The sequence below is a fragment of the Daphnia carinata genome, chromosome 3 (assembly GCF_022539665.2).
Source record: "Daphnia carinata strain CSIRO-1 chromosome 3, CSIRO_AGI_Dcar_HiC_V3, whole genome shotgun sequence".
In the NCBI taxonomy this organism is placed as follows: Eukaryota; Metazoa; Arthropoda; class Branchiopoda; order Diplostraca; family Daphniidae; genus Daphnia; species Daphnia carinata.
Genome location: NC_081333.1, coordinates 3510068 through 3524556, shown reverse-complemented (window position 1 = coordinate 3524556; position 14489 = coordinate 3510068). Strand labels below are relative to the sequence as shown.

Genomic DNA, 14489 nt, shown 5'->3' with positions numbered 1-14489 from the left:
CATAGTCAGATCCTGAGCTGTAAGAGCCAGTACCATAGGTCGAAGCTTTCGCCGTTGATGGAGCTACGTAGCTGGATCCTGTGCTGTAAGAACCAGTTCCGTACGTTGGAGCCTTTGCCTTTTGTGAGGTGGGATAGCTGGATCCAGTGCTATAGGAATCTGCGCTGTAGGTCGAAGCTTTTGCCTTTGGTGGAACTTCGTAGTTGGATGTAGGGCCATAAGAGTAAGTTCCATAAGAGGGACCTTTTCCATTGTTTTGAGTGTCATATTCAGATCCTGAGCTGTAAGAACCAGTTCCGTAGTTCGAACCTTTGCCCTTTGATGAAGTATCATAGCTGGGTCCTGTGGTATAAGAGTCAGTCTCATATGAGGTGCCTTTTCCATTTGATGGAGTGGAATAGCTGGGTCCAGTGGCATAAGGCTCATAGGTCGAGGCTTTTCCTTTGGCTGGAGCTACGTAGGTGGATTTGGGGACATAAGAATCAGTTACAAACGACGAACCTTTTTCACCGGATCGAGTGCCATAGTCGGCTCCTGAGCTATAAGAGTCAGCTACGTAGGTCGAAGCTTTTGCCTTTCCTGAAGCTCCATAGCTGGATCCTGAACTGTAAGAATCATCTCCGTAGGCCGAGCCTTTTGCTGGAGTGTCATAGCTGGGTACAGTGGCATAAGAGCCAGCTCCGTAAGTCGAAGCCTTTGCTTTTTGGGATGTACTATAGTCACGTCCAGTGCCATAAGAAACAGTGCCGTAGGTCGGAGCTTTCGGCTTTGGTGGAACTTCGTAGTTGGGCTTTGGCATGTAAGGGTGAGGCTCATATGAGGAACCTTTTCCATTGGATTGAGTGCTATAGTCGGGCTCTGATCCGTAAGAGTCTCCTCCGTAGGTCGTAGCTTTTGCCTTTTCTGACGAGCCATAGCTGGCTTCTGTGCTGTAAGAGGCAACCCCATATGAAGTACCTTTTCCATTTGATGGAGTGGAATAGCTGAGTCCGGTGCCATAAGACTCATCCGCATAGGTCGAAGCTTTTTCCTTGGATGGAGCTACGTAGGTGGGTTTCGGGGCATAAGAGTCAGTTCCATACGAGGAACCCTTTCCATTGGATTGAGTGCCATCGTAGGATCCTGAGCCGTATGAATCAGTACCGTAGGCTTTTCGTGGTGTGCCATAGTCAGGTCCAGTGCTGTAAGAGTCAGCTTCGTAAGTCATATCTTTCGACTTTTGTGGAGTTCCATAGTTGATTCCAGTGTCATAAGCGTCGGTCCCATAGGTTGAATGCTTGCCATTTGATGGAGTGTCATAACTTGGTCCAGCGTTGTAAGGTTGGTATCCATTGCCATTGTATGGCTGTTTATTTTCCTTTTCATAAGGAGGGTATCCATCGTTGCTATATCCATTAGCCACAGCAGCGGCCACGAAACAAACGAAAACGAATACTTTCTGCAATTAAAACAAAATAATAAAACATTAAATCATGAACCGATCGCTCCAAAAAAATGCTTTTGTTCAAAACATGTTGTTGTTTTGAAAACTGAAGAACTTACAGTGAGACTGAGCATGTTGCACTGTCGATTGTTGGTGGAGCAACTGATGAAAGTGTTTGGAACTGGACTCGGTTTATATAGAAGGAGCATAAGGGACGATCTGAACGGCCTGTGAGGTACTGGACGTCGTTCCTCTGTGAGTCTCACGCAAACCTTGGCCTCGGTTGAACCATTGAGAGAGGGATGACATCATCAGCATCAGTAACGTACAAAAGGGGATTCCCAAAACTGAAATAGAAAGATGAAATCCCTAAACCATTTTGAAAGTCCATTAGAGTTGAATTGCGCTATTGGTACAGAAATAAATAAATGAAAATAGAAGGGGACATCTGATATGTTTAAGACAGGGCTCGTAGTACTGGGATAGGGGCTTTTCTGCCTTTTGAGCAATTCAAAAGGTATTTGAAGTTTCATCACCAAAAGCAATAGAATTGTATTTTGGCTATTGGCCCATTATGGCGATTAACTAAAAGCATTTATGGCTTAATCGCCACCGTTTCTCATTTAGCGGTCGTTTCCCTGATTGATGCAACAGGTTGTGTTGATGTTCGTACAAAATAGATATTTGACATACCTCTGTTATTTCTCAAAAGAACTCGAATCTAAAAATACGCATATCCCTATAAAAAGTATGGCTGAAAAATTAGATGTCGTTTTTGGCCAAACAAATTGTCAGATGTCAAATGATGTGTTTCCTCGTGAAACCCAATGACATACTGATAGAGCTCAGTTGAGTTTAGTTAACGAAAAGAGCCGACTGATAACAGCTGATTTGTCTGTACATGTTATGCAACAAGAAGATAAACGGCCCGATCGGCCGTACGACCATGACGAAAGGCCTGTTGCATTTGAAAAGCCAAAGTGTTTGTCTTTTTAATCTTTTGTGTTCCATCAAAGTTGCAACAATCTTGGAACAACGCATGGGTGCCCTTTTCCATCGTTCCACAGGCCAAGGCTGTATAATTCAACAGGATGGCGACATCAACTTCATGAGCACCCCTCCCATTTTTCCTATAAATACCTGTAGATTTCCAGCGTACTTTCGTTATTCCCCTTTTTGGAACACATTGAAATCAATGGTCTGAGTTCTAGCTGTAAGTTCGTTTTTGCTCAATTCATTTTCATTTCTTGATTACATAACATTTCTTTTTACGGCCTTATTGCAGCACAGTCATCATGGCCAGCGTTGGATAAAAACGATAGACCCGAAGGGTGGATCCCCTTAACGATGGATGGGATAGAACGCCGGATACCCTAAAGGCGGATGACTAATGGCGTGGATACAAAATTGCCAAAGGCTTAAGCTTCGATGCGTTACGATGACGACTATACCGAGTCTCTTTAGAAGGAAATAAGGGGACCATTTTGTGAGCCCCCACTCTAAAATAAAAGTAATGAACACTAGCCGACCCCACCTTTGCAGTTACATTACAGGCTCCTCCGGCTATGCCTCGTGTCAGGTGCCCCACTGTTCCAAGACCAAAATATCAAATGCAATCTTTTATTGTTTAAATTAAGATTTTTTCTGGAAATAAATTTACACATAAATATTTTATTGCTGATAACTAAGAACGATGAATGAATACAGAATGAATAGAAACAAATCATAACGCGTTCTCACATCAATTTCCACAAACGCTTTCGACGACCAATCAAACGAAGTTTTAAACGTTTTGATTTCTGCATCTGTCATACAAATGTCAGTTGTTTTTTATATTTTTAAAATTATTCAACCTCAGTAAATACAATTGTGCGTATAATGTCTATAAATGCGTTTTACTTGTAAGATCGTCCGATATGCATCTTACATAATTATATAACAAGACATTGGCCCTAAACTTAAAAAAAACAAAGTAAACCGCCCCACTGTATATTTAAAAATAATGCTATTTCAACCGAGAAAGCTTATAATCTTGAATCTTATGACATTATAAACGTCTTTTTTTTTCTTCGTCTAATACGTTTATGTAAACAGAATTCATTAGACAACGGCTTCGGCACCATTCCCGAAGAAAGATGGAAACATTTGAAGGTTTTATTCTATAAATGGAAGCGTAAGCTGTTAATTTACAACAAGCACCAATGACAATTGACATTACAATTTCTAAATTTATCGCATTCAATTCCTCTTTACCTCACCGCCAAAAATATTTCAACATTTTCTTTCGGTGAAAGAAAATTGCAAAAGAACCTGTTCGTATGAACGACAAGGGATCCGTCATGTCGTTCACTCCCGGGCCCAAGGTTTGCATGGCTTTTCTAAACGTCTGCTCATAGCAGCGGGTCACGCCTTTTACCTCCTATAAATACTGCGTGTCTTTCAAGACATTGTCATCAGTTGGTTCTAGGAGCAATACGAACATAGCACCTCCGTTGAATCAACTACTAAAACATGGCTAAAATTGCAGTAAGTTGAATTGAATTTCAAAATATTTTTAGTGCTATTTAATTTATTTTGCTCATTTTTGCGTACGAATCTGTTTGTTGCAGGCTGCATTGATTCTCGTTTCCCTTATGGCCGTTGTTATGGCTAATGGGTACGGTGGAAACAAGGGCCCCTCTTACTACGGTCCTTCTTACGACAAGGGACAAAAGAGCCAGCCCTCGTATAACGATAAAGGATACGGTGGAAACAAGGGCTCTTCTTACGACAACGGTCCCTCTTACAACAAGGGACAGCCCTCGTATAACGATAAAGGATACGGTGGACACAAGGGCCCCTCATACGACAACGGTCCCTCTTACGAAAAGGGACAGCCCTCCTATAACGATAAGGGATACGGTGGACACAAGGGCCCCTCATACGACAACGGTCCCTCTTACGAAAAGGGACAGCCGTCCTATAACGATAAGGGATACGGTGGAAACAAGGGCTCCTCTTACGACAACGGTCCCTCTTACAACAAGGGACAGCCCTCGTATAACGATAAAGGATACAACACCCAACCTTCGTCTTACGGCACGGGATATGGCGGTAAAGGTCCAGCTTATGACAACACACCAAAATACGGACCGACGTCTTACAGCGGCACCCCTAAATATGAGCCTATGTCTTACGACAAAGGATACAATGGCCAATCGTCGTCCAATGGACAATATAACTATAAGCCAAAGCCACAGTCTTACAGTGATTACCCAGTTTATTAAACGTTGACCCTTAATGTACTTGAATACGTTACAATTTCTTATGTCGATCCTTGTTTTCGCCCTAAATGTCTAAACAAATATGATTGGTTTTAGTTGGTTGGTTAATATAATTTTATCTAAATGGTACGAAACAATTTGAAGCATTTACTCGCCAAAAGAATGAAAGAGAAACACTAGAAATTCAGTGACTTGTAACAGTACATATCTCGTAAATCTTACGTCAAGGATTTTGCGAAATTGAAAAAAACAAAATGAGGGCGTTTAGCAATGCCGCTTTCCCACATTTTGATGGCCGGCTGTTTTTGTTTTCCTATAAATACCGCCCGTCTTCAAGTCGACAGTCATCAGTTGCTCCGTCCAGCCATTCGAACAACATCGACGAGCAAAAGAAAAACAATTGAACATGGCTCAATTGGTGGTAAGTTTGAAATTCAATTCAGTTTGAATAACGTATTGTGTAATGTTGTTGATTATCTGTTTGTGTCTCTTATAGATTCCCTTATTAGTTCTTTTTGTTCTTATGGCCGTTACGATGGCCCGCGATCCGTACGGTGGAAATAAGGGCTATGCACCGTATGGTGGATCGTATTCTTATACGGTTAAATACGATGGACAGAAAGGATACGATAAGGATTACGGCTATAGTGCTGGACCTTATGGCTATGACAAGAAGCCCAGTTATGGTTATCGTGCTTCTCCTTATGGTTATGACAAGAAACCGAGCTATGGTGCTCCTTCCTATGGCTACGAGAAGAAAGGCGGCTATGGCTACGATGCCCCATCTTACGGCTACGATAAGAAAGAAAGCTATGGTTACGATGCCCCCTCTTACGGCTACGATAAGAAAGAAAGCTATGGCTACGATGCCCCCTCTTACGGTTACGACAAGAAAGAAAGCTACGGCGGTTCTCCGTACGGATACAACAAGAAAGGAAGCTATGGTTATGAAGCCCCGTCTTACGGTTACGGCAAGTACGAGAAGCCTAAATCATACGGTAGCTATTCCTCAAGGTATTAAACCTTTGCCCCAACTGACATATAACCGTAAACCCGTCATTCCAAACTTTCGATTTGAATAAAACGTATCTATTTTCAAAAGTGTGTCTTCCACATTTCATGCAAAAATTTAATAATAAAAAATAAATTTAAAAAAATTGGAAATTATTGCTGAAAGGGAGTTTAACATTTTCGTTTGGCAAAGAAGAGACAACCAACCGTAGCCGCTGTTGCTAACAGTTCCATAACAGATGCAAAAACAAACGCCACCCAGTACGACCTCCCCGGCGTACTGTCCACTAACAATCCTGCCTGTAAAAATCAAGTTTAAAAAAAAATCAAAAGTCCATTAATAATGTACTCGTTGATTGAATAGCTTACGATTGGCGGTCCGATGAGGATTCCAATACCTCCAAAAAACATTGTAATTCCAAAAATGCGATTCAAATTTTGGCTTCCAAATAGAGCGCGCGGTACGAGAGCTGTGTAACAATTCAAAAAATGTATTATTTAAAGTTCATTAGGAAAGGCAACTTACCAAGCAATAAACACTGACAGCCGAACGTGATGCTGAATAAAAAACCTTGGATAATCATTTGGATCCCGTTAACAACGATTGGAAATGAAGCGATTGTAATGGCACACACCAGCTGAGAAACGGCGTACACTTTCGTTACGTCCAACTTCCAGACTGTAACGAGTGGGCCGATAACTAAACGGCACACGAGATCACCTATTCCCATCGTGCTCAGCATAATGATATAATATCTATCATTCAAAAAAATTAAACTAAATGATATCAAATGATGAGAGAACAACGTACTCGACGAGATCGAGAGAACGCGCATAATCTGCCAGTAGAATGTACGGTATCGACGTAGCCACAGACCATAAGAAGCAGCTGAGATGAAGCATCCAAGAGCAATGAGTCATCCACTTTGACGGCACGGTGGTGGCATGGCCGTCAGGCGAAGGGATTTCCGTGTTAAGAGTATTTAATATCGTCTTAATTTCTTCGTCGGTGCAAGCGTTCGTGAGTGGCAAGCCTTCGCAGCTGATCATTTCTTTTGCGACTCTCGGCGGGAATATCAATGCGCCCAAAAATGTCAGCTGGAACGTGCAGGCGCCCGTGATGAGCATCGCACCTCTCCATCCGTAAATGCTGATGAGCAAACTGAAGAGCGGACCAAACACGAATATGCCCAATCCAACACCCGATTGGCTCAGTGAGAACGCAACTGCGTGTTTCTTATTGAAACTGTCCGAGATGGCAACGATCCACGACGTGTAATTCAGACACAGTCCGAATGCTAAACCAACGATGAAATAATTCTTTAAAAGCTATAGCATTTAAAATGAATTTTTATTTCACCTGTAATCCCACCGTATGTAAAAAAGAGCGTTATAAGATTAGGTGCTAAGCTGCTTAAGGCTAAGCCAATCATTGATGTCATCCCACCGATCATAACCGTCCAGCGACAGCCAATTCTCTGTATGAATAACGTAGCTATCGGACCTGTAACAAAATAAAGCAGACAGCCTTGAACAGATGTAAAAAAAAAAAAGGGAAAGCTGATAAACATTTTTCCTGATGATAACCTGCTAACATGTACACGCCATTATTGAGCGATCCGACCCAGGCGGTTGCAGCGCGTGATGCTTGAAATTCGTTCAGAAGTATGGGGAAATACATGCTGAACGTAAAATAGACTCCTATTTTTATTTCAATGTAATAAATGATGTGACACATTTTTTTCAGATGAATTCAGAAAGCAAATGGTACCCGACGATATCGCAGCCGCAAAAATGGAAGCCACAGCAATTACCCAAGCCCATCCAGCGTCAATGTCTGGGCTCCGGCTGGAAGGTGTATGGAATTTATCCGTCATTTTCGCCTGCGTGTATGTTATCCTATTCATTAGACAAAAAAAATGTAGATCGATATCGAAGGTTTGAATAGAAAACAATGTGTTGTGCGTACTTGCCAAGTTATCTACCAGATGGGATGTCTTTGCTTTCTCTTTTTCTTCTTCTGGAACTGGACTAATTTTAGATTTCCCGACATGGGCACACAGTGCGTGAAATTACGTGTGACACTATCGTTCACGCTACTGGACGATGCACTTGGAGGTCTTAGAAAATCGAGTGCAAATGCCCTCGTGATGATTCTTTGCTCGACTTTAAAGCGTTGGACATGTTGAAGAAAACGTTTCGAACACGACCGTGAGCTTCACTGTCATGGTGTTGTACTGCAGTAGGGCGAAAGCAACTCGATACTATCGTGTCGCGATGCTGTTGTGTCGCGGAGATGTTCACGACGCATGCGCATCAATTCCAGACACTGAACAGAGAGAGGCACTGGCTCAGACACAACGAGAACTTTGGACACGGGTTCTTTTGTTGGCGTAGGACGTTATAGACTGACAGACAGACTGAAAGATAAACGGACACATGTGCCTCTATAACGACACACATTTTCACGCCGAAACGAGGCATACTGGCCCATAGTGAATGATTCAAGGATTTTTGCCTAAAGCCCTATAAATGTTGGTGTGTTTACGGGAATTTCTAGGTCAGTTTAGAATGTATCGCTTTCTCTTCTGTGATTTTTGTTTTCCCTTGTTTTTTAATAAGAGATTCATCATCCTTTTTGGAACCTCTTACTGCAAACCTGTTTTCAATTTCAATCACGATCAGTCAGAACCATTAAGTGGACTCGAAAATGCTTTTGTTTCGAAACCTTTAATTGTTACAAGGCATCTTTATCAGGGCCCTTGATCTCGTGCTTGACGTCATAGTGAACGCATTATGAGCTACATGTATTTTCGTTTACTAAAACATTTTTCTTTAGCCCTTGAATAATGTCAATGTTTAAAACAAAAATATGAAATAAATGAAAATAAACAGGGCTGGCTAAATGTAATAACGATTCACGCTTGCTTTCTGTCACGGTTAGTGAATTCGCACCTTGAGGGACATAAAAACTATCCTTACTGGACTCCGGAAAAAAAGGTCTAACATAGGACCTTCATTAACATCAAGGTTTTTGTGTATGAAATTGAAAACTAGGGCGTCATCAATGTCGTGTGCTCATCGGTCCGTTTCCCTCATATAAATACTGGCCGTCTACAAGTCCTTTGTCGTCAGTTGTTGGATCCCTTTTGCAGCTTTTTAACACAATTGCAAAAGCTGCTCTTTAAACCAATTTCTTATCCGAAATGGCTAAATTGTTTGTAAGTTAATTGCTTTGTTTAAGTAAAACACTTTCAGTTCATTTTTTAGTATTTATTTTTGACTGGCACCAACATTTACCAGACAGCTTTAGTTTTGCTCGCTGTCGTCGCAGTGGCCATGGCCAATGCCCCACATTCTTATGGATCTTACGGAGACAAGAAAGGAGGCTATGATGCTTCCCCTTACGGCTACGACAAAAAAGATAGTTACGGTTATGATGCCTCCCCTTACGGATACGACAAGAAAGGAAGCGGCTACCCGGCCGTCCGTTACGGCTACGACAAAAAAGTCTACGGCTACGATGCTCCCGCTTACGGCTACAACAAGAAAGATAGCTACGGTTATGATGCCTCCTCATACGGTTACAACAAGAAAGATAGCTACGGCTACGGTGAATTCCCTGTCACCTATTACAAAACAGGCGGCTATGAGGCCCCAGCTTATGGTTACGACAAATACGAGAAACTGAAACCTTACGGAAGCTACCCGTCCAGCTATTGAAATGTTTTAACTAACACCTGTTTCATGACACAAATGCGTTCTACTCTCCGGCCAAAGGAAAGCGCCTTTTATTTACCACAAAGTTTGATATGTGAACGTAATGTTGCATTGCAAAAACGCGTCATTATCTCCTGTATCTAATACAATATTTGTAATAACACTGCCGGCGATTGTTTTTCTTTTTTCTTTTTTTAGTAAATAGAAAGTAAAAAGGAAGCGGCCATCATGGATTTTTGGTCTCCCTTCCTTCTGTTTTGGTGTACCCATCATTTTCTTACATAATACTGCCCCATCCTTAAGCCCATCACGTCTAAAAATTGGCACTTAGATACAGTCGTTTGCGCAGTCAAGTTGAATATGTTTGAGCTCGTATTTAGTGCAGAGAACTAAATGGCACAAAGTCCGTGTTTGTCACGACTTAAGCACATCTTTTTCTTGCATTATCGTTGTCTGTCAATTAGTTATAGTTCTCAGTTGTCTGTGAGGGGAGTGGATGCCAATATCTATAGCGTTTTCTTTGAAAAATGAACCTCGTTTCATGGTTAGGAAAAGCCCGAAACCAAACAATCAAAATGAGTTCAGTAGCAACACGTGTGCGGTCTCTAGCAGCTTGATTTACGTCATTTAAAATTGTGAATGGAACCACCAGAATGATGTGGCTATGTGACGATCATTTTTGCATTGTATCACTGCATTAAATCTGTGTTCTAGTGTGGGCGTTAAATTGCAGCTGGGTTATACAGTCCAACGATTTCGTTAACCAAGGCCATTGCGTTTATCTGTCCGTTTTGGACATCGGTTCTATTCGCGGTTGATTGCTTCTGTTACAGGCAGTTAACCCGGGTAAAATGGTAGGATAAAAATAAAAACAAATTCTATCGCGGTCAAAGATAAGAAACTACTCCGCTAGAATAAACGCCGATGCGGTCTTTCGATTTAAACCCCCAAGGTTTGATTGCTATTAATAGTACGAGTGTATTATTAAGGCCAGCACGTTCTCACCGACTCTTTTTCCGCCTACTCTGTTTTTTGTATAAAAACCGGACGGATCTTATAGATCAACATCATTCAGTTTCTCGTTCCAGCAAGACAGTCCCATTTCAGAAACAATTCAAAAATGACTCAAATCGCTGTAAGTTAAACTTTAATACGAAATTTTACGATAGTTTTACTCTTTTGATTTGACGTGTTTTCTTTTATGATATTTTAAATACAGGTTGCTGTTGTTATGGTTTCTCTTATGGCAGCCGTAATGGCTAATGGTCCATACGATGGAACCTGGAAGGGCACTTATGGACCTTACGGTGGCAAGGTAGACAGCTATGATGCTGTCTCGTACGAGAAGAAAGGCAATTACGGATACGATGGCCCATCTTACGGTTACGAGAAGAAAGGGAGCAACTACGGTTACGACGTTTCGCCTTATGGATACGACGGAAGAGGAAGCGGAGCAACATCGTACGGATACAATAAGAAATACAATGCCCCCTCATATGGTTATGACAAGAAAGTAAGCTACGGCTATGATGCTGCCCCATATGGATACGAAAAGAAAACAAATTATGGCTATGAGGCTCCGGCTTACGGTTACGACAAGTATGAGAAACGTCAATCTTATGGCAGGTATTAACCAACTTCCAACCCACTTCAGCCCGATTGCCAAACGAGAAAATGCATCTGAATTTCTGGCCATACGCTAGTTTTTATATTTAACGTATGTGTTATGTGTTATTGGAATTTATGAACGTAAAAAAAAGTTCTGTTTGAAAAAAAAAGGAATAATAAAAATAAAGCGTTAAAAGCACTTTTAATGTCAATCAGAATAGATGGTGGAAAATTTGCAATCATTCGTGCATTCCTTAATTCGATCAGTCTTTGCTTAAGGATATCAGTGGGAGGATCCCGTAAGGGCATGGGGTCCAATAGGATGGGCATAGCAAATAGTGCATTTAATTTTGCGTAGAGGACATGAAAGGATACGTGGCAATTTTTATTTAATGTCTTTACAACTTGGAATAGAAAAAGTGGGAAAAGTAAGAAATGGTGGATAAGTATGGGAACGAAAGTTATGTCCTTTACGTATGGAGTTTTAGGGTAACAGTAAGGACATTTTTAGTTTTCGTTTTATTGTGTACCAACATTTTCGAAGCAAGTGATTTCTGACTGTGTTTTGTGAGTGGTTTAGTTTCCCCGTTCAGCAGAAAATGGATGAATTAGGACATAATCATCCTAAAGACAAAAGAGTACGAAACATGATGGCTATATCCTTGACAACATCTGTGTTAAGGCGTGCCCGTCGAAACACAACGTTCATTGTCGATCCCGTTAAACATCGTGGGAACCCGAAAACACATAAGGTAATTATCAGCCAATTTTCTTTAAACAGCGTGACATCAGCACTGCATTTACGACTGATTGTTCATTATTACCACTGGTTAGCACAAACGCAAGTGTTTCAGGCAGAATCACTGTACTTTCTCGACTGTGACAAACAATTACGTAAGGTTTCGTTTAATGTGCGACCCAGTCCTTCGGTCAGGTGCAACATGGATTCCATGACATTGAACACGGCCTATCCACCCCGTTCGTTTTCTGCTATAAATACCTAACGAATCCTAGTCCACTGGCATCAGTTCGATCAGTCCAGCATTCCAGCAAAAAACAAACCCTTCAGCAGCATTCTTAAAGTTTAAAATGGCTAAATTAACCGTAAGTTTCAAGCTGAATTTTCCTTTGTTTTACATCCAACTTAACGGTTAATGGGAATTTTTATTCTTAGACTTTAGCAGTACTTGTTGCTTTCGTAGCTGTCGTTATGGCTAGTGACCAATATTCTTACAAAAAGGGAAGTGCCAGTTTTGATGCTTCGTCGTACGACTACGACAAGAAAGCAAGCTATGTACCTCGTTATGGTTACGAGAAGAAGGAAAGCTACGGTTACCATGCCGCGCCTTACGGCTACGGGAGAACACCAAGCTACGGCTATAACGCCCAAGCTTATGGTTACAACAAGAAGGAAAGTCATGGTTATCATAGTGCACCTTATGGTTACGACAGAGGAAGTCATGGTTATCGTTCCTCACCCTACGGTTACGCCAACAAAGGCTATGGTTATAACGCCCCTGCTTACGGTAACGCCAACAAAGGCTATGGCTATAACGCCCCGGCTTATGGTTACGAGAAGAAAGGCGGCTATGGGTACCAAGCTACACCTTATGGATACGATAAGAAAGTGAGCTATGGATACAGTGCTCCGGCTTACGGCTCCGAATGGAAACCAAGCTACGGGTACGGTATACCGGCATATGGTTACGACAAGAAAGCCAGCTACGGTTACGAAGCCCCCGCTTATGGCTACGAAAAGCACGAAAAGCACGAAAAGCCTAAATCTTATGGTACAGTTTATTCAGCTGCAAGCTATTGAATTGTTACGCAGCCTGGCCATCACTGACAACTCGCATTCCCTATCACTTGCTACGATTTAATTGTGTTCGATTATTTGAATACGTCTGTTGCACTTTTCGCCCTTCTATGTGTTTTAAATTGCTAATATAATGTTCTTAATGAATGTTCAAGACGAGCTTGTTGGCCTCACGCGTCAATTGTTAAATACGTACCGGTTCCATAGATCGTAGAATTTGAATGAAATTTCTAATTCTACAGATCGATGTCTAACAATTGCATTTTTAGAAGACAAGTCCAAGTAAAATGGCCGTAGTGAATTCGTCCATATTTTTTAAATTAAAGCGTTTATTAAAGGTCACAGGTGTAGCATGACGAAATTGTTTTAAACATGCAGCGTGAAAGTAAAAAAAAAAAACACGGGCAGTTGTGGAACACCATAAATTTGATCACTTGGGCGGGACGTGTGTCCAGTTTCGCGATTTACGTTCAAAGTTGTACGTGGGGCTTATTGTTTTTCCCATCCGTGCAAATCCACAGAAGAGATATTAGACAAAGCAGATGGTTGTTTTCACCTGAATGTTGCAAAACAGGCTTTTTGTCAAATTAACTAAATCGATTTCGTTCAATCTATGGGCCAAGGTTTGCATAGTTTCTAAACTAGTGTATACCATCGTCACGGTGAAATGTTCTCATCAGCATTTTGCATCTGTTTCGTTGACGTATAAATACACGACATCTGCAATTCACTTTCATCAGTTAGTCCTTTCAGCAGTTGGTGAACAGTACAACTTATTCTGGAGAAACAACAGTTCCAGCATGACCAACATCGCTGTAAGTGTAAACAATATTTCTGTGTTTGAACTAAGTTCACTGAAAATGTTAATGCAGGTTTTGTTAAGTGTCGTTGCTCTTGCAACTGTGGTAATGGCCAGAGAACCTTATTCTTATGGTGAGAAGAAGGGCAATGGTTACGGAGATAAAAAAGGAAGCTACGAAAGTGGTACGTACAGTTACGACAAAAAAGACGGTTACGTTCGGGACGCCTTTCCTTATGGGTACCATAAGAAAGAAAGCTACGGCTATGAAGGTTCTCCTTACGGTTACGAAAAGAAAGGTAGCTATGGCTACGATGCAGTCCCTTACGGTTATGAAAAACATTATGGGTATGACGGACATCCGTACGGTTACGGAAAGCAAGCAGACTATGGATACGATGTTGTCCCATACGGCTATCACAACAAATATAGTTCCAGCTATGATATTGCACCTTACGGCCATTACAGTTACGAAGGCTCACCTTATGGTTACAATAAGACAGACAGCTACAGTTACAGAGGCTCTCTTTACGGATCTCCTTACGGCTACGAAAAGAAAGGAAGCTACGAATATGACACGTCTCCTTATGGATATAACAAGTACGAAAAATCTAAATCTTACGGCAGATACTCTTCTAACTACTGAATTCCATCGCCATTGCATACTCTTATGGCCTTAAGGAAAACTTTATTAATTTAACAAACATGCTAAACAAGCCCCTTTGTACATTGCAAGTAATAAACTGGGTGTAATTGTTTTTAAAAAATCAGCCATTGTATAATCTGGATTAGCATTTTACATAAAAACACGCAAATAAACAAATAAAACTTTCCGAATTCCCACGACAT

The 14489-nt window shown here is 41.3% G+C and overlaps 7 protein-coding genes across 8 annotated transcripts in view; 6 read left to right on the top strand and 1 right to left on the bottom strand.

Annotated features, from left to right (window-relative positions):
• LOC130693002 (prisilkin-39-like) overlaps positions 1-14407 on the top strand; it is a 32398-nt gene extending 17991 nt beyond the window's left edge. Inside the window, exons 2-3 of the mRNA XM_057516106.2 lie at positions 13595-13656; positions 13714-14407. Coding sequence (XP_057372089.1) covers positions 13642-13656; positions 13714-14286 — 588 coding nt within the window. The 5' untranslated portion in view covers positions 13595-13641 and the 3' untranslated portion in view covers positions 14287-14407. The remainder of the gene's footprint in view (positions 1-13594; positions 13657-13713) is intronic.
• On the top strand, positions 3886-4743 carry LOC130693000 (S-antigen protein-like). The gene is made up of 2 exons (XM_057516104.2): positions 3886-3949; positions 4033-4743. Exons 1-2 carry the CDS (start codon positions 3935-3937, stop codon positions 4687-4689), a joined length of 672 nt encoding a protein of 223 aa, XP_057372087.1. The 5' UTR covers positions 3886-3934; the 3' UTR covers positions 4690-4743.
• Positions 5050-5787, top strand: LOC130693003 (putative eggshell protein). The gene is made up of 2 exons (XM_057516107.2): positions 5050-5107; positions 5183-5787. Exons 1-2 carry the CDS (start codon positions 5093-5095, stop codon positions 5705-5707), a joined length of 540 nt encoding a protein of 179 aa, XP_057372090.1. The 5' UTR covers positions 5050-5092; the 3' UTR covers positions 5708-5787.
• LOC130692988 (monocarboxylate transporter 9-like) lies at positions 5760-8107 on the bottom strand. The gene is made up of 8 exons (XM_057516082.2): positions 7667-8107; positions 7469-7596; positions 7285-7398; positions 7058-7201; positions 6509-6995; positions 6224-6453; positions 6067-6167; positions 5760-5997 (listed from the first exon to the last, which is right to left on the bottom strand). Exons 2-8 carry the CDS (start codon positions 7572-7574, stop codon positions 5869-5871), a joined length of 1311 nt encoding a protein of 436 aa, XP_057372065.1. The 5' UTR covers positions 7575-7596; positions 7667-8107; the 3' UTR covers positions 5760-5868.
• Positions 8832-9580, top strand: LOC130693007 (putative eggshell protein). Its single transcript, XM_057516111.1, has 2 exons — positions 8832-8918; positions 9001-9580. The coding sequence occupies exons 1-2, from the start codon at positions 8904-8906 to the stop codon at positions 9418-9420; spliced, it is 435 nt and encodes a 144-aa protein (XP_057372094.1). The 5' UTR covers positions 8832-8903; the 3' UTR covers positions 9421-9580.
• LOC130693009 (putative eggshell protein) lies at positions 10451-11226 on the top strand. Of its 2 annotated transcripts, XM_059494296.1 has the most exons (3): positions 10451-10552; positions 10637-10732; positions 10928-11226. In XM_059494296.1, the coding sequence occupies exons 1-3, from the start codon at positions 10538-10540 to the stop codon at positions 11048-11050; spliced, it is 234 nt and encodes a 77-aa protein (XP_059350279.1). In that variant the 5' UTR covers positions 10451-10537; the 3' UTR covers positions 11051-11226. The 2 variants fall into 2 exon arrangements, with proteins under 2 accessions (XP_059350279.1, XP_057372096.1); XM_057516113.2 differs by having other exon boundaries at positions 10452-10552; positions 10637-11221.
• Positions 12063-12986, top strand: LOC130693001 (putative eggshell protein). The gene is made up of 2 exons (XM_057516105.2): positions 12063-12129; positions 12200-12986. The coding sequence occupies exons 1-2, from the start codon at positions 12115-12117 to the stop codon at positions 12842-12844; spliced, it is 660 nt and encodes a 219-aa protein (XP_057372088.1). The 5' UTR covers positions 12063-12114; the 3' UTR covers positions 12845-12986.
• Positions 14408-14489: the final 82 nt, after the last annotated feature.

What these genes read in the sequence shown, in the direction of transcription:
- LOC130692988 (XM_057516082.2), bottom strand. Translation starts at nt 7,574, where the DNA reads ATGACGGATAAATTCCATACACCTTCCAGCCGGAGCCCAGACATTGAC. An exon ending in TACATACGGTGGGATTACAG is followed by an intron (nt 6,996 to 7,057) that starts GTGAAATAAAAA and finishes TCGTTGGTTTAG; the next exon opens with CATTCGGACTGTGTCTGAAT. An exon ending in CGTTCTCTCGATCTCGTCGA is followed by an intron (nt 6,454 to 6,508) that starts GTACGTTGTTCT and finishes TTTGAATGATAG; the next exon opens with ATATTATATCATTATGCTGA.